This window comes from Mustela nivalis, assembly GCF_964662115.1.
Source record: "Mustela nivalis genome assembly, chromosome: 8".
Lineage (NCBI taxonomy): Eukaryota > Metazoa > Chordata > Mammalia > Carnivora > Mustelidae > Mustela > Mustela nivalis.
The window spans coordinates 3,963,226-3,990,287 of record NC_139027.1 but is presented as its reverse complement, the minus strand read 5'-3'; the positions used below and the strand labels follow the sequence as shown (position 1 = coordinate 3,990,287).

General features: G+C 49.6%; 1 protein-coding gene across 17 annotated transcripts; it reads left to right on the top strand.

Annotated features, from left to right (window-relative positions):
* Nucleotides 1-811: 811 nt before the first annotated feature.
* On the top strand, nt 812-24,855 carry CMPK2 (cytidine/uridine monophosphate kinase 2). Of its 17 annotated transcripts, none has more exons than XR_014315167.1 (13): nt 812-2,825; nt 4,176-4,302; nt 5,331-5,532; nt 11,826-12,059; nt 15,534-15,600; nt 16,939-17,038; nt 17,604-17,872; nt 21,306-21,352; nt 21,734-21,864; nt 21,986-22,375; nt 22,500-22,611; nt 22,691-23,896; nt 23,989-24,855. XR_014315167.1 is itself a non-coding variant. In XM_082744148.1 (6 exons), the coding sequence occupies exons 1-6, from the start codon at nt 2,154-2,156 to the stop codon at nt 16,493-16,495; spliced, it is 1,311 nt and encodes a 436-aa protein (XP_082600274.1). In that variant the 5' UTR covers nt 812-2,153; the 3' UTR covers nt 16,496-16,606. The 17 variants fall into 17 exon arrangements, 3 of the variants coding, with proteins under 3 accessions (XP_082600274.1, XP_082600273.1, XP_082600272.1); XR_014315170.1 differs by having other exon boundaries at nt 16,939-17,138; XR_014315178.1 differs by lacking the exon at nt 812-2,825 and adding exons at nt 2,832-3,052; nt 3,237-3,466; nt 3,578-3,734 and having other exon boundaries at nt 16,939-17,138; nt 21,306-21,864; nt 21,986-22,611; nt 22,691-24,855.
* Nucleotides 24,856-27,062: the final 2,207 nt, after the last annotated feature.

The window sequence follows — 27,062 nt, the reverse complement described above, 5'->3', positions numbered from 1 at the left end:
GGTGTAGGCTGGAGGACGTACAAGGCGGCCCCCCTTAGGCCTTCTACTCGGGATTCGGCCAGCTCTAAAGACATCCAAATTGCAGCTGGAAACCAGCCAAATGTGATCATCATTTTTCTTTAGCCAGAGACGTTTTCCTCCAAACGACTGCGCATCCTTAATGTGCCCCATGCTCCCTGAGGCGGACCCTTTCCTACGGGATGTCCCAGGAACCCACTAGCAGATGGTGGAATCCGTTCAGTTATTTGCAATCATCATAACATCTCTGTGCAAATCTCTGACTGATGCCTATTGGACACCGGTGCTTACCTCAACTACCACACACGCATCGAGGGGCACAATCCGCACATGCACAGCACAATCAGCTCTTGGCAGAATGAACACATGTATGGAATGAGTGCCTTGATCAAGAAATAGAACGTCACCAAGAAGTCTCCAAGACGCTGAAAAGAAATTAAAAAAAAAAAAAAAGTCTCCAAGACCTTCCCCCAGGCCCTGAACCGTGCCTCTGCTCCAAAGATAACCCTGCCCTGTTTTCTGAAAACCATACTCTAGGTTATCACAGCACGCCCTCGCTCTGTTAGGCTTCTCTCCCTGTGTTGTGCCTGCAGACTCACCCACTCTGCTGTGTCTAGCAGCAGACTGTTCATTGTCATACCTCACATTTGTTGATTCCATTGTTTGAATACACCGCAGTACATTTAATTGTGTCATTAGGATGGGTATTTGGAATATCTTGCTATTGTGCCACGCATTTTCTTGTACGTGTCTTTTGGTTGACATATACGTATGCATTTATCTTGGGTGCATACCAGGATTGGAATCACTGGTTCATATAATGTTTCCAGAGAACTTGAACCAATTTGCACTCCCACCAGAATACTACACATGTGGGAACATTTCTGCACGCTAAATGCCCCAAGTCTGATTGCTCACTTAGGGTAAGAATGAGCCTGTTCTCAAAGAGCTCAAAACAACTGAATCTCTGAATTGCTCCTTGTCTATTAGCCCATACTTCAACATGCATCTATAATAGTTCCTGTTGGTCTGAAAGTTGTATTCCTTCCAGAATTAAAGGTACACCCTTGCTAACTCCAAATTGCTTAAATGATGATATTTATTTGCCTTCAGTTCATCTAATGTTTTTCATCTTTATTCTAAATGTTTGAGTTTTCTCCACAGGATTTTTGTTTTCAGTCCCCTTGGCAATCTTTTTTTTTTTTTTTTAAGTGAAGATTTTATTCATTTGTCAAAGAGACAGAGCTCACAAGCAGGCAGCATGGCAGTCAGAGAGAGAAGCAGGCTTCCCGCTGAGTAAGGAGCCTCAATCCAGGGACTGGATCCCAGGACCCTAATGACCCGAGCTTAAGGCAGAAGCTGCACCCCGAGCCCCTCCTGCTTTGCTGCTTTCCAGTCCTCCTCCAAGGTGTCAGCTAATGAGCGACAACAAACCCCCGGGCAGCACCGCCGCCGACGCGGGCTTCAGGCTGGTACCTCCTGCCCCCACCAGCGAACTGGGCCCGAAGGCAGGACTTCACTTGGCTCCGTGCCCATCTGGAGATACGTCCTAGTTTGCAAGTCAGCAAGGGTGGGGGGGCAGCAAGAGGAGGGGGAACGTTGCCGGTTCAGCCCGTCACAGCAGCTCCTAGGACTTCGGTCAGAGCGCGGGCGAGACAGCGGGTCAGCGGGGGCCAGAGGCCCAGGATGCGGCGCCGGGTCTGCAAGTCCTGCGGCGTCGGGCGCCCGCACCGCCCTGAAGAGCCGGCGGGGCAGGGCGGGGGCGGCCGGAGCGCCCCGCTGACTCGCCGAGCTCGGGCGCGCGCCGTCGCCGAGACACACTCGCACACCCGCGCGCGCACCCCGGGACGCAAAGCTCAGCCGCGGGCTCCGCGCGGGGCTTGGGGCTACCCGCCCCCGCGCCCCGCGGCCGCACAGGGCGCCCGGCCGAGCGCACCCTCGGGGTGGCCGCCGGGCCCGCGCGCCCCGCCTGCGCCCGTCCCCCTGCCCGCCGGCGCCGCCGTTCGGGGCGCGCCCCGGGAGCGGGCGGAGGAGGCCGCGGAGGGCGCCCCACCCCGGCCCGGCCCCGCCGGGCCCCGCCCGCCGGTCACTTAGCTTTCGTTTCCCCGGTGGCGGGGGCGGGACCGGACAAGCCCATGGCCTCGGCCCTCCGCCCGCGCTCCCCACTTTCGCTCGGGCGCCTCCCGGGGCCGCGTCGCAGGGCCTGCGCTCGGGCCATGGCGCCGCCGCGCCGCTTGGCGCTGGAGCTGCCGGGCTGCGCGCTGGCTCACTTGGCCGTGGGCGGCGACGCCCCCGACGCGCTCCCCGACCCCCGCGTGGCCGCGCTGCTGGGCCCGCCGGGCCGCAGCTACTCGCTGTGCGTGCCGCAGGCGCCGGCCGGGGACTGCGCGGCCCGGGTGAGGGCGGCGCGGCTGCACCAGCGCCTGCTGCACCAGCTGCGCCGCGACCCCCTCCGGCGGTGCCAGCTGCGCCGGCTGCTGTGCTACGGCCCCGGCGGCGGGGCGGGCGGCGTGGAGCACGGCTTCCTGCTCCACGACCCCGGCGACAGCCCGGACACCCGGCGCGCGCTCTTCTCCCTGCTCGGCGAGTCCCCGGAGGGCCCGCGTCTGGGCGAGTTCGTGGGCGACGCGCAGCAGCAGGTGTGGCAGCACCTGTGGGAGCTGCGGGACGGCGCGGGCTGGGAGCAGGTGGGCCCCCGCCAGCGCGTCGTGGCCGCCCCGGAGCCCGCCCTGCACCCGGTGGTGCCCGACCTGCCCAGCTCCGGGGTCTTCCCGCACCGGGAGGCCGCCCGCGCCGTTTTGGAGGCGGTAAGAGTTCTGCCCCTTCCCTGCACTCGGGGTGCCCTCCTCTCGGCTTCAGACGGGGAGTGGACTAGGCGCGCCCTCTCGGGGCTGGCGTACCCAGCCTGGCCTCCGTCGCCCAGGGAACTGCATCCCAAGACACAGGACCTATCAGGCCGCTCGAGTGCCAGACTCTGGCTTAGACACTGGGGATTTTTTCTCCACTCTTGGCCGCCAGGAACTTCCTATTCCAGGTGGGAACTGATGTCCCAACGCCACGCTCGGCCAGGCCTGCTCTGCAGGCGTGCTGAAGGCACCTGGGGAGGAAAGAGGTTGCTGGGACGCAGGGAGGATCATGCCATCTGGGAGGCCGGAGCGTGATTTGGGGGAGAAAAGGGCGTGAGTTTGGGGTTTGAGAAACTCGTTCTAAAACCACAGCTGTCTGCTTACTGGCTGCCGGCCCAGGTCGCACGACCGCTCTGTTTGTTCTCCCTTTGGTCTGTGACGCACTCGCGATGTTTGGGACAAGCGGAGACCTGGCACACAGCAGGTGCTCAGGGAAGGAGGGCGAAGTTTCTCTCCCAGCGCAGCCTGGCCGGACCCGGGATGTCCAGACTTGGCTTTCTGAGGCTGCACTGGGGAATTTAGTGCATTTTGCAAGCTCTCGGGTTAGTATTACGTGGCGGTTAAAAGGGCAGGACCGGTCACTTGGGTCTAAATCCCAACGCTGGCCTTTATTACCTGTGTCACTTTGTGTTCCTTAAACCCCATGAACGCAGTTTCCTTAGTCCAAAGATGGGAAAGATAGTGCTGGCACCCGAGGTACCGTGAAGGCTGGCCGTGTTAATCCCCGAAAGCGCTTAGAGGATGAAGCGCACGCCTTACAAACGTGTGGCCTCGCTGCAGAGGCATAGTAGGGCCTGCGGGCAAGCCCAGGTGAGAACTCCGCCCCGCACTCACCTGGGGTCCGCCGCGCGCCGCTCTCTTCTCCGCCCCCTGGCGGCTAGGAAGGGTCGGTGCTGACCACTCCAGGAGCTACAGTCTTGCTTTCCACTTGGGACACACTGCGCCAGGCCTGTGCTGTTCCACGGTCGCTCTGCGCTTGTGGTTTTGCCTGTCCTTCCTTCTCTGGGGTAGCTGGTCAGTGAGGGTTGCAGGCCGAGAGATCTCAGCCGCTATCGCTTTTTTTTTTTTTTTTTTTTTTTTTGGCACTGCTAGTAACAAATGAAGGAATTCAGCTCTTCTTCCCATGTTCAAAATGCTGTGAATTTAGCATGGCGTCCAACACAAGCCTTAGGGGCACCGGGCAATCTTGCAAAATTTTGCAAGAGCCCCGCTGCTTCGCGGCTGATGCACAGATTCACCATTGTTTTGCAGTGTATACCCTTCATTCCTGAAGCCCGAGCCGTGCTTGACCTGGTTGACCAGTGCCTGGAGCCAGTCCAGAAAGGGAAGTTCCCAGTCATTGCCATCGAAGGCCTGGATGCCACAGGTAGTATTACCTGTGAGTTATAGGCAATGCAATTAATTGCTCCCTTGCGGGAATAGATGGGTCTTAAGTAAAACTTGATAGAGTTCAATTCAGAAGCTTCATGTCCGTCTCCAGTGTGTGCCAGGCACGGAGCTAGGCAGGCCTGGGACGCAAAGATGAATAAGACGTTCGGTGGGGGCCGGAGCAGGGGGCTGGACCTCAGGCGTTCTGGTGACCAGTAGAAGGCCTTTAATGCAGCTGTGGTGTGGGGAACAGAGCTGTGGTCACGGGCAGCTCTGGAAGAGCTGACACCTGGACGGTGTTTTCCATACATATGAGAGCAGTACAGGTCAGGAAAGCAGGAGGGGTCCTTGCCGACAGAAGGACCAACGTGGGCGAAAGTGCAGGGATTTGAGTCAGCCTGGGGTATCTTTGAAGCTCAGGCCCCGCTGAGGACCCTTTTGAAGCAAAACTAGGAAGAGCTAGGCAGCTTTGGAGCTGCCAAACAGATACTGAAACACAATGGACAGCTCATGCTTAGCCCAAAACACAAAAAGTGGGAGAAGCGAGGTGCCAGGGGCAGCAGGATACAGCCAAGGACTAGGTCAAGGTGGAGCCTCGGGAAGAGATCACATGGTTCAGCATGAGGTGGGGCTCTCTCCGGGGCAGGTGGGAGTGTTTTGAGGAACCAGGTGGAGCTTTTCCCAGGCCTCGAGGTCTACGCCAGAGTTTATCATTAATTTGTGAACAGAGCACGTTTTGCGTTTCTTAGAAGTGTTGTGATACCACATAGAGGAAACCCTGGTTCTTAAAGGTCTGGGTTTTTTGTTTGTTTGTTTTGTTTTTGTTTTCTTTTTTCTTTTTCTTTTCTTTCCTTTTCTTTCTCTCTCTCTCTCTCTCTCTTTTTTTTTTTTTTTTTTTTTTATCCAGAATCATCGTAGGTAATGAACTGCTTTGATTTGCAGGTAGATAGAGTGTCTTTGCTCTTTGTGGGCTAATATGAGCATTTGGGTCTGCTGTGGTGGCTGTGGTAACGAAGCTTCTGTTTGTCTTTTTCGCAGGCAAAACCACTGTGACCCAGTCAGTTTCAGACTCACTCAAGGCTGTGCTCTTAAAGTCGCCACCTGCTTGCATCAGCCAGTGGAGGAAAATCTTTGATGATGAACCGACTATCATTAGAAGAGCTTTTTACTCTTTGGGCAATTACATTGTGGCTTCTGAGATAGCTAAAGAATCTGCCAGATCTCCTGTGATTGTAGACAGGTAAGTAGAAAGATGCTGTGAGTTTGTCATTTTCTCCCAAACGTGTAAGCGTGTGTGCCCTTACACACAAGTGTACGCCTGTGTTTTAAGTCAAACTGTGTTATGATAATAATGGGAATAATGTCTATGACTTGTTAATTACCTACGTCACAGGCAAGCATTTTACTAAGCACATACATGTGTTATACCGTATCTGGAACAATTACATGGGTAAGTGCATGCTAAATGTTATCCCTAGTTCACCGATGAGAAGCACAGGTCTTACAAGGGTTAAGGAACTTGCCGCTGACTGAGCTAGAAACAGCGTACTGAGGACATTGACAAAGCCTCTGCTTTAGAAATCGATTCTTTCAGTAATTCATTTGTTCACCAGCTAATTTATAAAACATGTATTGGGTGTCTGCTGTGGGCCAAAGACTGTTCTCACTTTAGGGGATCTTAGGTACGTGAGCTGGACGATGGTGCTCTGTTTCACAGAGCGGACATTCCGTCGCGGCAGCGCGGTCTAGGGCGCACAGGCATGTGAACAGATCGGAGAATGATAAACACCCTGACGGAGATAAATCACGGTGGGTTTGGCCGAGGACGGCCTCTCTAAGGAGGTCATGTTGATCTGAGTTCTGAAGGCTCCCAAAGAGATGGGAATGGAAACTGTGGAGTAACAGCATATTGGCAGAAGAGTCAGCAGGAGCATAGCCTGCAGACAGAAAGAAGGTAGCATAGTCCAGGGCTAGAAGCAGGCTTTGTGATGAGCACATGGTGGACGAGGGGGTGCTTTCCAGAGGAATGAACGTGGCGGGGGATAGGACAGCAGGGCCCGGGGGCCAAGACAGTACAGATTTTATTCTGAATGCAGAGGGGAGCCATGGGAAGGTTCAGATAATGGAGTGACAGAAACTGATTTAGATTTTAAAAATGCCGTACCTAAGAAATAGCTTAGAATACCCCAGGAATGATTGAAGTGTATGGCAAGCCAGTCATCCCTGGCTTAAGATCACTGGGCCCGGTGATATGGAAATTACAACCATGGTGAGATCCCATTTTGCTCTCATCAGGTTGGTGAGAACCAATGAAAATGTACTGAGACTCAGAGCTGGAGATCATGGGTGGGTAGAAGCTCTGCAAGGTGCTGGCGGGGCTGGACACTGGGCTCAGAGAGCGGACTGTAACGGGGCAGCAAAGTGAACACTGCTTCTGCCTCCTGAAGAAATGCAAGAGCTTCTTTTTTGTTGTTTATTTCTTTTTTAAAATTTTATTTTTTATTTAATTCATTTAACATGTAGTGTATTATTAGTTTCCGAGGCAGAGTTCAGTGATTCATCGGTCTTATACAATACCCAGTGCTCCTCGTAGCGTGCCTTCCCCAAAGTCCATCACCCAGCCACCCCACCCCCCACCTGCTTCCGCTCCAGCAACCCTCTCTCAGCTGTGTTCATAATAGTGAAAAGTTAGAAGAACCGAAAGCCCATCAGTCGAAGGAAGCACACGGAAGTACTCGCGTATTTCTGAAATGGAGCACCGTTCCGCAACATCAGCCAGTGCAACATCCGTGTGCGTAAAATGCAAAGCCCTGGTTTCGACTGCGAAAATCAAGTAGCAGATAGTTGTTCAGTAGAACACGTGCCAAGTAATAACGAACTGTAGAGTACGGAGGGGATTTAACAGAGCGGTGAGGGGAGAGAAAGGAGGCTGATACCCAGTACAAGAGGCCCCCTGCTGCAGGTGAACTATCGCTTAGCGTTCGGGGGATGTGCACTGCTCTCTGCAATTTTACTAATTTCTGGAAAGATAAGCAGGGGTATCAAAGTATGACAAGTATTCAGGAAATCGCACTAATCATAAATGAAAATCTTGAGGAATTTCAAGCAGTAAACACATCCAAGTCCCACAGCCAGACTTGGAACGTCACCACACCCCATAAAGCCACAGGGTTCTCCTTCCCAGTTCCTGCCCATTTTTCCCCACCCCTTCGCCCTCCCCCTGTAGTAACCACTGCCCTGACCTCCATCACCCAGGAACTGTCCGATCTAGTCTTGACCTGCTTTCGTGTTTGAATCTGACTTCCGTCTTGCCCCATGTAAGACTCGCCTTGCTGCTATGAACATGTATATATTTTTTTAATAGAGAGAGTGTGCAGGGTAGGGAGGGGAAGAAGGGGGGGAGGGAGAGAATCTTGAGCAGACTCCGTGGCTCGATCTCATGACCCTGAGATCATGACCTGAGCTGAAACCAAGAATTGGGCTCTCCGCCAACCGGGCCAGCCAGGCCCCCCAGTGATGTTATTCTGTACATGACTTTGGTGCGGGTACATATGCTGCTCTGGTCTGTAGATTTCCAGGAGTGGAATTGTTCATGTGTGTTCAGCTGTAGCAGGTATCGCAAAAAGTTTTCTGAAGTGGTCGGAGCCGCTCACCGTGCCCTCTCCCCGCGGTCGTGCTTGAGGATTTCCTGCGGCTCGCGCTGTTGTCAGCATCTAGCATCGCCCTCCTTTATTCAAGGGTCTCCGCTGGTTCCCGGTGGCTACGTTGATCACTGAAAAGCTAGCTTGCCACATCTGGAAACCTCTCCCCCTTCCCTGAAATGTTTTCCTTTGTACGCGTTTCTGAGTCTCTGAACTATTCCATGAGAAGGCGATTTGCAGCGTGGGTAGGGAACAAAGTGGGAGGTGGTGGGTTGCCAGGTAAGAGGAACAAAGCAAAAAATCAGCGAGAAGGCCAGTGTTCTCATCTAAGCTGCAATGCCAGCAGGTAGTTTTAACACTGGGGATGGCAAGATCATCATTGCAAGGTTGTGAGTTAGAGGGGATCGTGGAGAAGGGTAAGAAATTGTATTCCTTTGTAGGACTTCTTTGCCTGTGGGATGTTTTTACCCTATTATTAATGGGTCTGGATCTACCGTATTTGAGATCTTCTTTTTAGACCATGTCCTTTCTCAGGGAGACAGACTGAACTTCTCCTAAAATACGGAGACTCCCTGAGGCACAGGATTTCTTCAGACATCCCAAAGTCCTGGAGCTGCACTGGCTTCTGCATGTAGATAGATACCTAGCCTCTCTGCTGCCGGTTTCCTAATCTGCCCAGTGGAGGTACTCCATATCCCTTCCCTGCCCACCTCTGAAACTTTGATGAATGTCCATTGGGTTGGTGCAGGGGGGAAGTGCTTTGCAATAGCAAATTGCCATTAAGATATAAAGCATTATTATATAAGCTATGTACAATGCGTTAGCAAATTGCCTTTGATCTGAACCGATGTGGCTTGCCTGATGGCAGGAATGGAAAATTCTAAACGGTGGAGAGCCTGAAATTGATGGCCAGAGGGTATGATTATTTAAAACGAGCCGCAGCATTGTCAGGGAGAGAACTCCTGCTGTAGAAAACGGGCTCATTCTTCCCTTGCTTTATCTCCTTTGTGTCTGCGAATTGTCGGCAATTTTGTTCTTTAGAGAGATACTGTATCACCTTGTCAAATGAGAAGAAAAGAGCGCTTATTTGTTGTCTGGGTGGGTTTTGTTCATGTGTAAAGATTTTAATGAAACCCATTTCAGACCACACCAGCGTCTGGCAGAAGAAACGAGGCAGCAGAGTTGTCTTTGATGGTGACTGTGGTTAAGGTTGGCAACTTAATCACCCTCATTACCTTTAAAAATCTATTCTTGCTGATGGTTTTTCTACAAAAAGAAGGCTTTTAAAATGAAGATGATATCAGCCTCTGTATTCATAGCTGAGTGTTTAATTCACTGAACACGGGACACGTGCAAAATGCGGAGCAAATTGTAGTTTGGTTGCCAAGAAAGAGAAGCCTGGACTTGCAGCTCAGGGGATATGCCGCATCTCACAGAGGATGGAAAGCGCATGATTGTAGATGGTCAGTCAGGGGCCTGATGGAGAGGAGGCTGGGGTTTCAGTGCACACTTCTGGAGGTGGATGAGGGCCTGGAAGAGTGGACGGTATTGGGATTGATCGCCTCCCCAGTTAATTGTTTTTGGGGGGTCTTTTTCAGTATTGTCTGCATTACCACATTTGAAAAATGCAGGTTTAGTGATAATCAGTGTCCAGTAAGAATAGATACTGTCTTCTAATGATGGGGTGATACAGTTTGTAAAGGGTTTGTCTTTCTTTTTCTTTTCTTTTTTTTTTTTTTTAACAGCAATTGTGGAAGGAAAACAAAGCTTGCGTGCTTTTCATTTTCCAGGTGGGGAAATTGAGGCTGTAGTGGCTTAAATGAGTTACCTGTGTCCACAGAGCAAGTAGGGGGCAGGGGATAAATTGATCCGCAGCTTGGGTAATGCTATGAATTCATTTCATAGAGTTTAGTATGTCCTTTTCACTCTGCAAAGAAGTTCAAAAAGAAAATGATCAAGAATTTAGGATTTTATGTATTATTTCTTTTAAAAATTATTTATTTTTGAGAGGGAGAGAACATATGCATGAACACAGGGGAGGGGGCAGAGGCACGGGAGAGGCAGAACCCCAAGCCGAATCTGCACAGAGCCCCACACAGGGCTCGATCTCACAACCTTGAAATCATGACCTAAGCCGAAACCAAAAGTCAGATGTTTAACGGGCTGCACCACCCAGGCATCCCCAGAATTTAGGATTTTAAAACACTGAAGGCAGCAAATTGAAAATACGAACAGGGGTGGGACCATAGGTTCTTCTCTTCATTGGGATGTTGATAATCATTTCATAAATATCCATTGCAGGCGATATTCCTTTGCTACTGTATTTAAAGTTTTGCATTTAGTCTCTCAGACTTGGAGTATGATAGGAACAGGGCAAGATTCTAATAAGCTCTGCCAACTCATAAACAGATTCCGATTCGTTCATTTGCACACCCAAAGAATGCTTACTGCGTGCCAAACACTGGTTTCAGTTTTGGGAACGCAGAGGTGACTAGAAAAGGAATTCTCTAAGGGAGGAGTTGAAAGAGGTCATACTTACAGACAAATTGCTTTTCTTGATTCTTTGGTAGAGTCCACCGTGAAGGACATTGAGGGCCCAGAGGAGGGAACCAGGAACTCTACTTGGGGGTTCCATCCGAGTGGGGCTCTGCAGGCAGAGTAGGAGTTTGCTCGCTGAGAAGCTCAGCCCAGCTGGAGGAAAGAGCACGAAGACATGCTTGTGTGACGCAGTGCACATGGGTGTACCCGTGAGCGCGGTTCTGTGTCTCGAGCAGGATGTTTCCAGTAGGCAGGGAAACGCCATGGGGCATTTTGAAATAGATTTTTTTTTAATTTTATTTATTTATTAGTCAGAGAGAGAGCAAGCGAGAGCGAGCACAGGCAGACAGAGTGGAAGGCAGAGTCAGAGGGAGAAGCAGGCTCCCTGCGGAGCAAGGAGCCCGATGTGGGACTCGATCCCAGGACGCTGGGATCATGACCTGAGCCGAAGGCAGCTGCTTAACCAACTGAGCCACCCAGGCGTCCCATTGAAATAGATTTTCTTTTGTGGTGGTGATTTTCTTCTCCTCCTCTTGCCAGCATTTAAAAGGAGCCTGTCAAGGCGGGGGGGGGGGTGGGTGGGGGGGATGTCACAGAGTAGTGGAGGTCATATTTGGGTTTACTCCCCCCCGACGGGTGCCGATGCACAGTGCGTGGCTGGACCCTGGGCAGGACAACGGCCGCCTCGCCAGCGCCCCCAGAATGTGGATTTCACCCGCAAACTCCACTTTAAAACAACTTAACACTGAATGGACCCGCGGATTTTTATCTGGCCACGACATGAGGTTAGATGCAAGGGGACTCGGGGACACGTCGCCCTCCCTTTTACAGAAGGCGACATGGTCCGGCCAGAGAGATGCAACCGTGTCACCTTGGGACACACGTGGGATCCGCCGAGTCTCCGTCGCTCTGTGAAGAGCCCGCTGCATTCTCACTGTGGCTGTAGGCTTCGGTGTACTCTTCACATTTTATAAACACTTTAAAAATAAGATTTAGGGGCACCTGGGTGGCTCATCAGTGAAGCCAAAAGTCTGCCTTTGGCTCCAGTCACGCTCCCAGGGTCCTGAGATGGAGTCCCGAGCCGGATGGGGCTCCCGGCCCAGTGGGGAGCCTGCTTCTTCCTTTGCCCCTCCCCCACTTGGGTTCTCGCTCACTCACTCTACGCTCTCTCTCAAATAATAATAAAAAAAATCTTAAATTAAAAAAAACAAGTTTTAGTTTTGTTAATTTGGTGTGTGCAACGCTGAGGACACTTGAGCCTTTGCTGGTTTCAGCCTCTTCCCCAACTGATCTTCAGGTACATCTTGACCTTGACCTCTGTGGGTGCAGAACTCACTCCTGCCCTCCTTCTCAGGTACTGGCACAGCACGGCCACCTACGCCATAGCCACCGAGGTGACCGGGGGGCTCCAGCACCTGCCCCCGGCCCATCATCCCATCTACCAGTGGCCCAGGGACCTGCTCAAGCCCGACCTGGTCCTGCTGCTCACAGTGAGTCCCGAGGAGAGGATGCATCGGATCGAGGGCCGGGGCATGGAGAGGACCAGAGAGGAAGCTGAGCTGGAGGCCAACAGCATATTCCGTCAGAAGTAGGTGTCCCGGGGTGCATGGCAGGGGTCCTGGTCATGGTGGTGAGCTGGGATCAGCTCTGACTTTAGGAAGGCGGAGAAAATGACTTCGTTCCCATTTTCCAAACCCACGAGACCGTATCCTCCAAGCTGGGTTCTGCTCCTGATGGTGTCGCCCCCAGGGCTTCAGCATCGTGGCTGTGGGACTGGGCCCCAGACCTTCCTTCTGGTCCTGGCTGTGCCGGGAACAGTGTGGACCTGGCTGAGACGCTGCACGTTCCTGGGTCTCGGCTCCCCAGCCGTAATCTAATGGGCACGGAGTGCTGGGAGCCCGCGGTGACTTTTCCTTAGTGTCCTTAGTGCTCTGATCCTTGCAAAGGAACAGGAACCTCCCTTTACTGTTTACAAAACGGAGGCGCAGCTACACTGTGGTAAAACAGGATTGAAATCACAGTCTTTCTGGTTCTCCAGGTAGTGGTTTTGTTGTCGCTAGGAACCCGGGGGAGAGTCTGGGCTGTCGTCTTGCCTGATGGCTGAGCCTGAGGCAGCCTGGGAGGGCAGGTTCAAAAAGCCAACGCGGAGGAGTTTAGATAAATAGACAATGAGAGCCATGCTATCCTAACACAGTCCTGCTAGACACAGCCCGGCAACAGCAGTGCTGTGTGCACACAAGCCACATCAGACCATTTACTTGCACCGATGCAATTAGGCCTCGTGACGCACTCGCCAGGAAGGCATGATTTCTGTCCTCAATTTACAGATGAGAAGACAGAGGCAGAGGGGAAGGGAACGGGTGAGTTCACTCAGCGAGGAAGTGTAAACCGCACGTGTTGTAGACACAGGCCGGCCCGCTTCCATCAGGCCGTCCGCACACTCATCCGCAGGCAGGGAGGCTAGCTCACACCCGAGGGCGAAGTGGAAACCTGGTGCAGTTTTAGCAGGCTCGGCCGTGGGAACAGTGCCGTGGCTGAGTACCGCTGGCTTGTCTGAGATCTTCAGTGCAGACCATGGGGACATTTCCCGGTTGTCCGATCAGTTAATCTCTTAGAGCCTCTGCTACTTTCTTTGCAAAACGGGGGAGGGCCTGGTTCCCTTCCTGAGCTTACCCCGGGTATGAAACCAGAAGAATCATGCAGAATGCTGACGCGTGGTAGGTGATAGGTATCAATAAAGGCTAGCTATGGAGCCTTATTATAAATTTATGATTTATTGAACAAAATGTATCCAGTGTCTCCTGTGGGCAAAGCCAGTGGCCGAGGGGAAGAGTGAGATAAACCAGATGGGGTCCTTGCTGTAAACTCTGTATATCACAATAGGAAAATAGCATTTGCATGGAGAGCCGTGTTAAAAGATAAACCAACCCTTTTCATTATGCCTGTCCCCAGGGTAGAAGTGTCCTATCAGCGGATGGAGAACCCCGGCTGCCATGTGGTTGATGCCAGCCCCTCAAGAGAAAAAGTCCTCCAGACGGTTTTAAGCATAATCCAAAATAATTGTAATTAATTGTAATGACTCCAAAATGTAATTACCCATTTTGCTAGATTTGGTGTTGTTTGATGCATCTAGGCCCATGACTGGTTGCTTGTTTTTCCCAGATTTCTGTTGCATAAACAGAGCGTGTCCTAGAAAAATGGAGACCAGACATTTTGGTGTTACTTAAACCATTATCCTCCCTTCTGACCAATGGACCCATCAAGGTTGAGACTGTCATGTTCTAGCCAGAGATCAGTGGTTGCTTTTTCAAGTATAATAAACTTTTTTTTAAAAAAATATATTTTAATTACATTCCTACCAAATACTTCCAAGTTTTGTCTTATCCAGAAAGCATGAGGGACACAGAGGCAACCAGGATGATCTCCCAAATCAACAGAAGCCCCTTCAGCCTCTCCCATGCCTACACCTGGGCCACTGATGGGATCTTGATGTAGTAGACTTGCCTTTTTCCCCATATGGCCACACTCCCTCAATGGGGACTCTGGCCTGATCCTTGAGCCAAGTGCCCCTGAAGAAAGGGTCCATGTGTCCTGGCTGTCTGAGGACACACCCACAGAGCCATCTTTGGGTAGGGGACACTTACAAAGAAGACCTGGGACTTGTGCCCTACTGGCCCTGAGATCGTACTCTTGGTTAGCATCTGTAAGATAGATAGAGAGACGGCCAACCCAAGATGCTCTAAGTACAAACACACCAGGCTTCTTTGAATTATGTTCTCTTTATTTATATTTCTTTCCTTCCCCCTGAAAACATGGTTTTGGATATAATGAGTGTTTTGGACTGAGCTGGATGCCTTAAACTTAGCCAATCGAGCAATATATTTGTATTGATATTCACATCATGTTTCTCCTCAGCGTAAGGGCTCTGCTTACTAATTAAAATTGAAGCCAAGAAGCTAAATGCAACGCTTGTTGTGTATTTTCATTACACAGATTTAATTGATCTCACTAAATAAGCACAGTGGATCCTGGAATGAGGTTTCTTAGTAAATTATCTTGCACTTGAATGTCTTACGCTTACGCATGAAATCAGCTTTGAGATCTGTTTGCCTAGGGAAAAAGAAAAGCTGAGGAAAGAGGAAATTCAATAACTCTGTGGCCTGGGAGAGTCACTTGACATCAATAGTCCATGTAACTTGATCTAAAAAGTGATAATAATTCTTTATTTGTCCTAAGGAGTTTGCTGAACCAGGTGATGACCTAAAATTCCTTCCAGTTCTAAGACAGGTGAAGTTTGTGAACTGAACATTCCCCCCAAATAATTACATTTAAGGCCTTATCAGGTTTATCATATAGAATTTTAGATTGTAATCGAGTTTAGTATTAATAACTGTATCATACTGTTTTTCAAGAGAATTAGAGGTAATTTTTACATAATATATTTACATATATAAATATGTAATTGGTTTCAGTTGAAAATGTTTCGTAAAGCTAATGAATAGCATCATGAAAGATGGCATATCTAACTACGTTCTCAGTGTTACTTACTTAAACAGTTTGAAAAGTCTATGTTGGCAGCCTGGGAAAACAAACACTTTATGGTTTCTTTTTGCACCTTGCAAAGGAATAAAGTTGCTGTGATTTTCTAATTTATGATGTTGTCACAAGTGTATTTTGGTTGTTCGGAGATGCTGGTCTGGATGGGGACTTTTGGTCAAGGAAGTGGGAAGGTGTGAGCTCGTGGGCCAAGGGGAAGCGGTGGTCCAAGTGCTTTCAGAGGAAGGGAGGGCAGTTTCGGTTTGTTTAAAAAAACTGTTTCCGGAAAGTAGAATCCTTTCTTCGTGGCCAATATTAAAAAGAAGAAATAATTCTTTGTGCTCTTGGGTTTTTGGGGACCCTAATAGGTATATGATTTATAAGCACGAAATAAGACGGCAACTCTGCCCAGCAACAGACGACAAGGAATCATTTGCTTGGCTCTGTTTCATGACAGGTTCAGTCTTTCTGTTCTTGTGACAGACCTTTCGTGGTCCCAAATATTTATTCTCCCTTTCTTCCACAGTAATAGAATGTTTGACTTGACCCATGGCTGCCAAGAATCACGAGTACATTTCCAGAGCTTCCGTATGGTGAGAGCGGCCAACTGGTGGCCACTTACAGGTTCTTCTGGAAATCTGTGAGCAGAGGGGCTTATGGGATGCCCCTTCCTCCTTTTCACTCTACACGTGGCGTGGTATTTGGTGGGTGGTGATAGCAAGCCTTCTGAGGACTAAGAGAAGCGACAGTCTGAATGAAGGCTGTTTTCCTTATGAAGACAGTGTGGGCTGGCTGGGGATGCGTGTGGTACCCTGGGGAGGGGCTGTGAGGCAGACGCAGGACACGTGCACAGCTTCACCATCCGCCTCCTCCTCAGCCTGCCCCCCTCAGTGGCACCCGCTGGCTTACTCGAGAGTGGAAACTCCTTTTTTGCTGAGCCTTCTCTCTGAAGTCTCTCTCTTCTTGGAGCAATTGGGTGGCATCTTTTTTTATTAATGAGTTTTTTTTTTTTAAGCAATCTCTATATCCAATGTGGGGCTCGAACCCACAAACCCGAGATCAAGAGCTTCATGCTTTACAGATGGAGCCCTCAATTATGACACATCTTTAAAGTGTTTAGGCCCTGGGACCTTTCTGGAATGTGTACCGAGGAAATAATCAGTGATACACATATAAATGTTATATATGTATAATGTGTTTCCAGTAATTGGGGAATATTTATGTATCTGCATAATGTACATTTATGTATAATATGTATTTGTTAAATACATTAGAGTAAATCCTTTTAATGGAATCCTGAGCAGAACACAAAGCACCTAAGAATGTGTAAAGCAGCAAAAATGCTTCCCTTTCAGTGAGAGCCAGTGATTTAAATTTCAGCCAAAAGTGAAGACATAGCTAAGAGTATCTTACAACACTTCGCTAGGTTGGCGGCTCCAGAACGGGGGCTCTGTGCCCATTAGAGCAATCTGATTGCAGGTTTGCTGAAAGACGGGGGTTTTTGGCCTTAGGCTTTCTTCATATGCACGCTGCTCTAGGAGCCGGCCACTCAGCCACGCTTCACGTTGGCAAATATATCCACCGGCAAGTCCACTTGAACCTTCAGACTTCGGTAAAAGTCGTTTGGTTCCTATACTTCGGTGTTTTCCGTGTATGAGCAGGGACAGGAGAAAGGGACGCTGGCCTCCCGCCCCCTCCCGCCCCCTCCCGCCCCCCGCAAGGGTACTCCTTGTTTCCTCCCTTCAGATGCCTCATGAAATTCATTCAACTTAGAGCTGTAATCTACAGCTAGGAGGAAATGTTTTCCCGTTGTGTTGCCTATTGATAATTTGGTCTTTCTCATGAGCACCATAACTGGGTAGTAGAGGGAAGATATTTACTCCTATCAGATTCAAACTTAATATAACACGAGCTTTTAATGGTCCTTCTAGGTAATGCCCGCGCTTGGAGAGAGAATGTTCAGTGGATCAGATTCTCCCATGTTCCAAGCCTCACCCTGGCCCCTCTCCAAGATGGCATCTGGGTGCCTGGGTGAGGGAGGCCATTTAGGCCACCATGGGGGTGAGGGGAAATGGGTCAATGGTCCCATTAGCCTCTCTCTAACTGGATGTGGTTGGCCCTGCTGGCACAGGCACGTGAGATTTTTTCCTTGTAGTCCTTCATGATGAACTTGGCCTCTGTGGGATCTCACTGGCGTTTGGATCTCCCGAGTCTGTCTTCCTTGCAGCCCCGGCCATAGTCGGCCTCATGGCCAGTTCAGTTCCAAATCCTCCTCTCTGGGGGCTCCTGGACCCTCAGGGCATAGTCAAATGTCAAGGAGCAGTCAAGCAAGTAGATGTCAAGGCCTCCTCTGCTCAGCCGTTCTGCACATTCTGGTTTATTCTGACATGACTTGAAGTCGGTTCAGAGAAGTTTGAGGTCCCAAAGGGAGACAGAGGTGCTTTCGATGTCCCCTCACTGAACCGATCTTCTCGGGTCTAGGGCAGAGCCTGGAGGCAGGAGACTGGAGGGCATGGGCCTCAGCACCATGAATCCAGCCAGCATAGAAATATTTGATTCTACTTACACATTAACTTTTCATCACCGTGGTTTTTAGACGACCGGATGGGAGAGCCTTTGAAGTCACAGTGTGTCGGACGGCGTCGGAGTCCTTCCCCCTCTCTGCCTCCTCTGAAGTGGAGCAAGGCTTCTCGGGAGAGGGAGATGGCCTCAGATGCGGAGGCAGACACACACACGTCATCACATCCTCGCCACACCTTCTGTGGCTGGTGTGGATGTTTAAGGCAAACCAGGGTATGGTTTATGGTGCCCGGGGGTGTCGAGAATCGTTTCAGAGAGATGGAAACAGACCTTCCCATGAAACAGGTGTGAGTACACGTTAAACTGGATTGACATGAACATGTCTTGCCAAACACTGTGTCTTGTTGTTGAGGGCTGGGTCACGTGTCCTCTTCAGTCAAATGCTTCGACCCACTAATTTTTTTTTTTAAGATTTTATTTATTTATTTGACATAGAGCAAGAGCAAGAGTGAGAGAGATCAAGCATGGGCAGGGGATGGGGCAGAGGGTGGGGGAGAGGCAGACTCCCTGCTGAGCAGGGAGCCTGGTGCGGGACTTGATCCCAGGACTCTGGGATCATGACCTGAGCTGAAGGCAGATACTTAATGACTGCCCTTGACCCACTAATTTTTATACTTGAACTAACTTTAAGATTCTTCTGGGCACAAATCACATACAAACTATCTAATTTGGACCTGAGTATTCTAGTTGAAGGCTCTGCATGGGTGTAAATCAATGTTGCAACTTTTTATTGCTAATCTTGAATTTTTTTTTTTAAAGATTTTATTTATTTACTTGACAGAGAGAGATCACAAGTAGGCAGAGAGGCAGGCAGAGAGAGAGAGAGGGAAGCAGGCTCCCTGCTGAGCAGAGAGCCCAATGCGGGCCTCGATCCCAGGACCCTGATATCATGACCTGAGCCGAAGGCAGCGGCTTAACCCACTGAGCCACCCAAGCGCCCAATCTTGAATTTTTTTAAACAAAGTAAAATATATAAGATGGATGGGCACTAAACTTGCAGAGCATTATGTTTGGTTTGATGCCTGCTTGTGACTTCGTCATGCCGGCCCTTTTCCTCTAGTTTGCCTGATGCAGACTTACAATTCCATCCAAAGCAAATATAGCAGGATTCCACTAGAGGGAGGAAAAGAACCAATTTTGAACTTTTCCAAGGGAGCTGGTCTTGTGCAGAGATAATCACTTCCCTCATTACACACAAACCGTGCTTGGAAAAACAACAGTGGTTTCTTTCATTTTTATTTAAATGTCTGCTCTAATGGGAGAACAAAGGACAAAACATGGAACATTTCTAGGTCAAAGTAGCATGTCTTTAAAAGTGGCTAATTTCTTGCTTCAAGAATTCTAAATACAGCCCCGGGGTCAGAAAAATATTCAAAGAAAGACCTTAGTGATCAGCGAACTCAATCTCTTTCTTTAACAGTTGTGGAAAATGAGTCTAGGAGGAAGACTTGTGCTGCCTCGGGTCGTAGGGTTCCTTAGCAGCAGAGGCAAGAATGGAAGGAAGTTTTCGGGATCTTTCTCCAGGGCTCTTTGTAACACAGTAGAAGGTGTCAGCAACGCTGATGTGTTGAATGTCATAGGCACCTCCATAGACATATTTGTGTACATCCATATGCAAGCATACATTTTCTTCCTTGTGAGGTTTATGATTAGAGATCTGGCTTTAAGGAACATTCTGGGGCTTTTATGTCCTTGTTTATTTGCTTTTAAAACCTCCCCTCCTGAGCCCCTTCCTTATATAACTCAAAATGCAACCGGCACTGTGCACGTAGGGTATGGCTAATGGATTCCACAAGGTCTGAGCTCTTGTAATTACTGCCCAATTACCAAAATACCATGGTTTAGAAAACACATCGTAAACTTCACTGTGAAGCCTCCAAGATTTTTATTAACATACGTGATATTAATGGTTGTGCTTATTCTGCCATAATTGAGGGCGTGTCCCATTTCTCTGAAATAATAAGGCATTTGGAGGAACTATCAAATTTCACTTTTGGCTGAACCTGGTCTATAAGCTCTTCCAACTGTAATGCATTTTGTGTTCATCTTTGGGGTAGGAAAGATTATTTTCTGAGTTTTAATTGGAAGAAAAAAAAAAAAGCCCTCCCAAATATTCTAGTCAGCTGTTAAAAAAAGAAAAGGAACCCCAAAACGTGGACTTGTTTGAAGGCATGGAATATTTCTTTCAGCATTTTCTATAGTCAGAGCTTTAGTTAAGGACTTTTCCGCATGCTGCCAAATATTCTGACTCGGGGCTCTGGTCTCTTTCTACCTGGAGAAAACTTGCATAAAAGACGAGGTTAGGGTTTGGTAGAAAATTTGGAGATGGGTTTCAGGAACAGGGGTCGTTCTTTCAATAAACGACGTGCGTGAGTAAGACGTGATGCGGGAGCGAACGGGCTGCGGCAGGTGTCGGAATCGGCCTCCACTGAGCGGCCACGTGACCTTGCGTAAGTCCCTCTGCTTGCGAAACCAGAGTTCAGGCTGGAAGGGGTCCCAGAGCTCGCCCTTCCCCAGGCCGTGACGTCATCATTGCGGAGTGGATGGAACTCTCTCAAGTCCTAACAGGATCCCACCGGGGTCTGCTCTTTCTATAGCACCTCCATACTGTTTCATGAACTTGGGAAGCACGTGGTGGGGAGGTAAGGTGATGCCAAATGCCCTTGCTCCCACAGAACTTTGAGGTGAATGAGTCTTTTATTTAAAAAATCCCTTGAAATTGCCTAGTGGAGTCTAGTGCGACATCGTGACTTAGGAGGGACCAGTTCTCAGGGGGCCATCACCACGGCCGCTGGAACACCCATTCTGTATGCAGCTGCACTGGCCTCTTGGCTGGCGCCCCCCGCCCCCCCACTGCCCCCACTTGTCTACTTGTCGCTCGGCACCGGTCTGATCCTGCAAGCCGCCTTGAATGGATACCACCCTCGGGGTCCTTATTTGAGTCTTCTTTCAAGTCCGTTTGGCGTTACCATCGCTCAGTCTAAGATGCCATCCCTCTTTCTCTTCCTCTTAGCGCGGACTCATTGCTACCTGTCTCTACCCATGACTGTCCATGCCTGTGTCTCTGTCCACATCTCCATCTGTCATACCCATCCGTAACTGCATCTGTACCTACATATCCACACCAAGAACTGTATCTACAACAACATTTGTAACCACACCCATAACTGTATCCATACGTGTTTGCATTTCTATAACTCTATCTGTAATTTATATGTGCTTATTTGTACCTGTGTCCTAGAATGTACACGGCATGAAGATAGAGGCTTGGCTTGGCTCCTTGCTGTCACCCCAGTGCCCTGAACAGGGCCAGCATAGAACAGGAGTCCAATAAGTATTTGTCCAATGCAGGAACGGATCTCCTGCCTGTCAGACTCAGGCTGGGATTTGGGTTGTGGCTTTTGTTAGCTCTGTGGACAAGTGACTTAACTCTAGTGTGACTTTATTTTCCAATTTCTCCACCGAGGACATCATCGTGTTCCTCGGATATCTGATGTGAGAGAGAAATCAGGCACCATGATGAAAAATCCTTGCCCAGAAAAGGCACCGTGTTGAGGTCAGCTTCCTTCTTTCTCCTTCCATCTCGCTGAGCACCTCTGACGCTCACACATCTCTGGGCTGGAAGGGAAGCACAGCTCTTCACAGTCACGGCAGACTTATTTTGGGAGTCGGCAAACCTGCTCTGGAAAATGATCGACCTACACTTTGTTTTCTACAGGAGGCTTGCTACAATGCAGAGCAAGTTTATCCAAGAGTTTAAGCATGGTGAATATGTTTTTCCCAAAGTGTAGAAGATTGCTGGTTTCTTATTTAATTTGTAATCAACAAAAATTAGGAGTTCAGGGATACGCCTTTATCCTCTAGGTCACAAAAGCTTAAGCATTTTCCCTATCACCCAACACAAGACACAGCCCATCACATTTTATAAATAAAAGACTTCCAAGAAGTCCTCTTTCCATTTGTAGTTGAAAACCAAACACTTTTCCAGTGGAGAATATCTCTCTCTCTTAGAAACTGGAATCGCTGTAGTCAATGAAAAGATTAGCACCAAGCATCTGCTGAGAGTTTCACACACATCATTGTATGTATTGTTCACATTAAAACCCATGGATCAACTTCTTCTGTTGTCTTTTCTATCCTGTGAAGTCACCAGCCAGCCCGAGGTCCTAGGGCTCATTCACAGGAAAGCCTGGAATCATCTACAGCCAGTGTAGCCTCGCATCGCCCGTGCTACGATGCCACAAGTGATGGCAGAGTCCGTCTCGATGACGCTCTAAGTACGTGAACTAGAAAGCAAGTACCTAGGTCTGCAGAACATTGCATTTGTGCGGCCCTTCGTGGTTGCAGAGGGTACTTTAAAAGGCCTCTCAGTGCGTCCCGATTTCTATCCTTTTGTAGCCGAAGCAGGAGAAGTTACAGACCTCCCCGCCGTCCCAGTTGATGAGGAGTAGGTCCTCAGCTCACTTCGGGACCCAGGACCATAGATCTTCGCTCTTTCCGCTCTTTTCCTTAGCCTTCCCGGGAGGAAAGTTCTGGTCGCACAGACTTGTTTATTCAGGCACAGAGTCTCTGCTAAGTGCCAGTGACTCTAGAAGTAGTTGCGAGCACAGCCTCAGACAGACAGGGACCCGGCCCCCCTCTCTGGGAGAGAGAGAGACAAGAATGAAGAAGGAACCTTCGGAGGATACCAGCGCCAACCGGGAAGCGTGCGAGGGAGCCTGGGAGCCCCAAGCTGGGGGAAGCGTTGAGATTTCAGATTGGGTTTTGTGCGAAGTCTTCTCTGCTCCCGTACTATTTGAGCCCCTGAGGGGAGTGGGGAGGCAGCTGTCCAGTTATCAGGGGACAGGAGCCGGGAAGAGGCAGTGGCCCGGGCCAAGCTCCTGAGATAATGAACGATGCTTGATGTGTCCAGGGCTCCGAAGGCGGCGAGAGGGGCTGTGTCAGCCAGGGAGCCGATGGCTCCACGCGGAGGGGACAAGGCCTGGCTCGTGCCGCAAACCTGAGGCTTTGGTGCCGGCTGGCAGGTACAGGACGGAACGGGTGAGACGCGGTCCTTGCGGTAGCGGGAGATCAAAGGTGATTCAGGCCCACTTTGTTTTACAGCTGCAGAAAAGTTTCTTTTAAAGAGCCAATTCTGTGTCGTTGAGGCGCGCTGTGTTTCCTGAGGTCGGTGAAGCCGGGGGACGGACGCCAGCTCCGGGCCTTTGTCCTCGGAGTGTCCGGACCCGGCCGGCCTGGGGGAGTTCGGGGCCTGAACCTGTGTCCCGCCTTCCCTTGAAGACCCGAGTTGAGCCTGCTCTTGGCTTCCCGTAGTCTTTCCCCAGCGATTCAGCTCTTCCCGGCGGCTGCCACACACGGCTGCCGTGTTTCCCAGAAGACCCCGGGTTCTCCGGGTCCGCACACGAGGTATCCGCAGCGCAGTGAAATGTCACAAAGTCACACACGCCGTTTTAATTAATAGGATTCGTAAGTGCTCCCTGGGAGTCAGCACTAGAGAAGCCACTTTTTTCTTCCCGACATTTCTGCAGCACGCCCCAACACTTGCAATATCTTGTTCTTTTACTGTCCCGCTAAGACTGTAAGTAGCCGAGGACAGACGCCCCTTCCCTCCCCCTCCCTCTTTCCCTCTCTCTCTCTCTCTTTTTTCTTACTGTTTTCTTTCTTCTTTCAGGAGGAAATGGAAACTCAAGTGGTATTGAGTACGGTGGGAAGTGCTGGAATTCTAGAGGCCTAGGCAGCTTTTTCTGGGAGGTCTGGCCAGACCCCTTGAGAAAGGGGCAGCAGCACCCGGTCAGGCTGTGGGGGTGGGGCAGCAGGGGCGTTGCTGAGTCTGCAGCTGCTCTCGGAGGGGGGGTCCTCTTTGCCCCCAGGGACACGCTGGTGGTGGGTGGGGCCTCTGGCAAGCGGGGTTCAGGTCCAGGAGGGTCCTTAACTCGAGGACTAAATTCGGGGAACTCGTCGGCTGTCTCTAGCGTACCAAGGGGCTGGATTTTAGGCGACGGCGTTTCTGCAGCTCTCACGTCCTGCTGTGTGTGGCTCTGACCACCTTAGAGACATTAACTCTTTTCATTTTCTGGACAACCTGGGAGGCAGGTAGCCCGGGCATCTGCATTTTGCTGGTGAATCGAGGAAGATCCGGGGAGGCTCAGTAGCTCACTGGAGGCCACAGGCCAGTGGCCGCCCGGCGGCAGGAATTCCATCCCCAGGGCTCTGCCTCCTCAGCTTGGCTTTTAAATTCTACGCGGGGCCTCCGGGTGCAGGAGTGTAAGCCCCCCTCTCCTGCCCGTCTGATGAGTAGGATTTTATGAGGTGAGATTTCAGCCAGCATGGAAAACTCCTGTTCTAACCCTTTAAGTCAAGCTGCACACGCCTGTCTCTCATTCCACCTTCACTTTGGGCAGATTTCCTGCCGGAAACGTCCACCGAGCTGGTCAGCCTGGGGAGGCCTCGGGCACAGGGGCCGGCCCCCAGCCAGCACTGGGATTTGTTATCTCTAAACTCCTGGGGGTCCGCAGGGGCTCCTGGGGGCGAGGCGGCTGGCCAGCGAGGGCTCCTACTGGCCACCAGCTACAGCCACCAATACGGACCCCACGTGGAGTCACGAGTCCCCAGGGGTCTCAGGATCACAGGGGCGCAGGTAGAGAAGCAGCTGTAAGTGCCCCTCCCCACCTGCTCACCCGTCCGCCCACTCTCCTCCCCTGGAAGCTGGAACCTTCTCCCAGCAAGAGGCAGGGGCCCCTGTGAGGAGTTGCTCAGACTCTGGCTCTTTCCCCGCCTCTTCCCCTTCAGTTCTCCTGAGAAGCACACAGGGCACTGGGGCCTCCTCTCTGGAGGTAGTTCTTGGGGTTCTGCGGTTCTTCTTTCAGGCAAAAACACATCTCATTCCTTTAACTGTTGCCGCAGGTGTGCATTTCCCTGGTGCCGCTGGCCTCCGTCACCTGGAGGGAAGTGTGCTAATGGGATCCCCTGTCACCTCAGGTCCCTGGGGCCCAGGGGTCCTCCTTCCTGGGGCTCCCCGAGCTGGGATCCTTCCCCTTTGTGGGCCTTACTGGTGCTGTCCCTCTGTCCCTGATGCGAGATGACCTGTGTCTGTCACTCCCAGGTCCCCCGCTGCCTTCCCAGCATCTAAGCGGACGCTAGCCTCCTGCCGGTGACCCTGCTCTGCCCACCACTCCATCCGCCTCCGTTTCTGAAAGTGGCCTCGCCACTCAGGAGCTCTCACCGGACCTCTTTTTTCTTTTTACATGCATTAAACGGCTATGCCTGGACCTGTGTTTTGTTTTCGGTTTGTTAAAACACGCGGTAGCCTCATGCACATGTTTTATACTTTGTTTCTCACTTAAAATACAACTTGGAATTTTTCACAGGAGAACACAGGTTTCTATTGAATTCATTTTCACATCTGTATGGTGTTTTCCTTGTATATGGCAATCCTAATTTATTGGACAGATTCCTTTTTTTTTTTAAGATTTTATTTATTTATTTGACAGAGAGAGACACAGCGAGAGAGGGAACACAAGCAGGGGGAGTGGGAGAGGGGGAAGCGGGCTCCCTGCTGAGCAGGGAGCCCAATGCGGGGCTTGATCCCAGGACCCTGAGACCATGACCTGAGCTGAAGGCAGAGGCTTAACAACTGAGCCATCCAGGCGCCCTTAACAGATTCTTTTTAAAAAATGTTTTCCTTTTTGAATTCTGTTATAATTAGCACCCAGTGTTGTATTAGCTTCAGGTGTACAATACAGCGGGTGACTAATTCTGTACATTACCCAGAGCTTATCCCTACGCCGCCGCCTTCACCCCATCGTCAAGTTCACCCCCCCCATCTCCCCTCTGGCGACCATCAGGGTGTTCTTTGTGGTTAAGAGTCCGGTTTTTTTGTTTGTTTGTTTGTTTGTTTGTCTCTTTTCATTCTTTGTGTTTAGCAGATTCTTGACTGACCGACAGTTCTTTGGGCTATTAGCTATAGTAATCCATGCAGCAAATGCACACCGTTGTGTGTATGTGTATACCTATGTGTGTGAGTGTATGTGTATACTTAAATGTATTTGTGTATTTCTGTGAGTGTATCTGTAGAATAAATGCATAACAAAGTAGGCACTGAGTCAGATAATATATTCCTTTTATCCATATTTAGTTTGTTCAAAATTGGTGTATCGGGCATCCAAAATTGGTGCCAGTTTAGTCACACAAACAGTATATAATATTCCCCATTTCGATTTTTGCAAGTTGTAGAGGCGAACAACCCTATTACATTGTTTTAACATGTATCTTTTAAAAACATACTTTATCTATTTGTTTGACATAGAGGGAGAGGGAGGAGCAGACCCACCGCTGAGCAGAGAGCCGGATGTGGGGCTTGGTCCCAGGACCCTGAGATCATGACCTGAGCTGAAGGCAGAAGCTTAACCCACTGAGCCACCCAGATGCCCTTAATTTGTATTTTTTAAATAATAATGAAGCTGAAAATCCTTTATGTTTGAAGTCTTTTGTCTTGCATTCTCTGTGGGTTCATTTACATTGCCAAAGCATTCTGTTGGGGCTCTGTCCCTTTACAATATTCCCTTGTGTGATTTCCTTATATATTTAGTCATTAATCCTATGTCATATGTGTTGTAAAGTTTGGTTTTATGTTATTTTTTGTGAAGAAGTATTACATTTTTTTAATGTATTGAAATCTTTTCCTTAATGGCTTTTTCTTTCTTTTTTTGTGTGTAAATACATATTTTATTTTATTTTATTTTATTTTATTTTATTTTATTTTATTTTATTTTATTTTATTATGTTATGTTAGTCACCATACAGTACACCATTAGTTTTTGATGTGGCATTCCACGATTCATTGTTTGTGTGTAACACCCAGTGCCCCGCGCGGTGTGTGTCCTCCTTGATACCCATCACCAGGTTTACTCAACCCCTATCTTCTCCTCCTCTCTAGAACCCTCAGTTTGTTTCCAGAGTCCACAGTCTCTCATGGTTCATCTCCCCTTCCAATTCCTCCCCCTTCTTTTTCCCTTCCTTCTCCTAATGTCCTCCGTGCTATTCCTTATATTCCACAAAGAAGTGAAACCATATGATAATTAACTCTCTCTGCTTGACTTATTTCACTCAGCATCATCTCCTCCAGTCCTGTCCATTTGATGCAAATGTTGGGTATTCGTCCTTTCTGATGGCTGAGTAATACTACATTATATATATATGTGTGTATACCTATGTGTGTGAGTGTATGTGTATACTTAAATGTATTTGTATATTTCTGTGAGTTTATCTGTAGAATAAATGCATAACAAAGTAGGCACTGAGTCATATATATATATATATGAATCATATATATATATATATATACATATACATATACATATATATAATCACACACCTTCTTTATTCATTCGTCTGTTGAAGGGCATCTTGGTTCTTTCCACAGTTTGGCAACTGTGGCCTTTGCTGCTATGAACATTGGGGTACATATGGCCCTTCT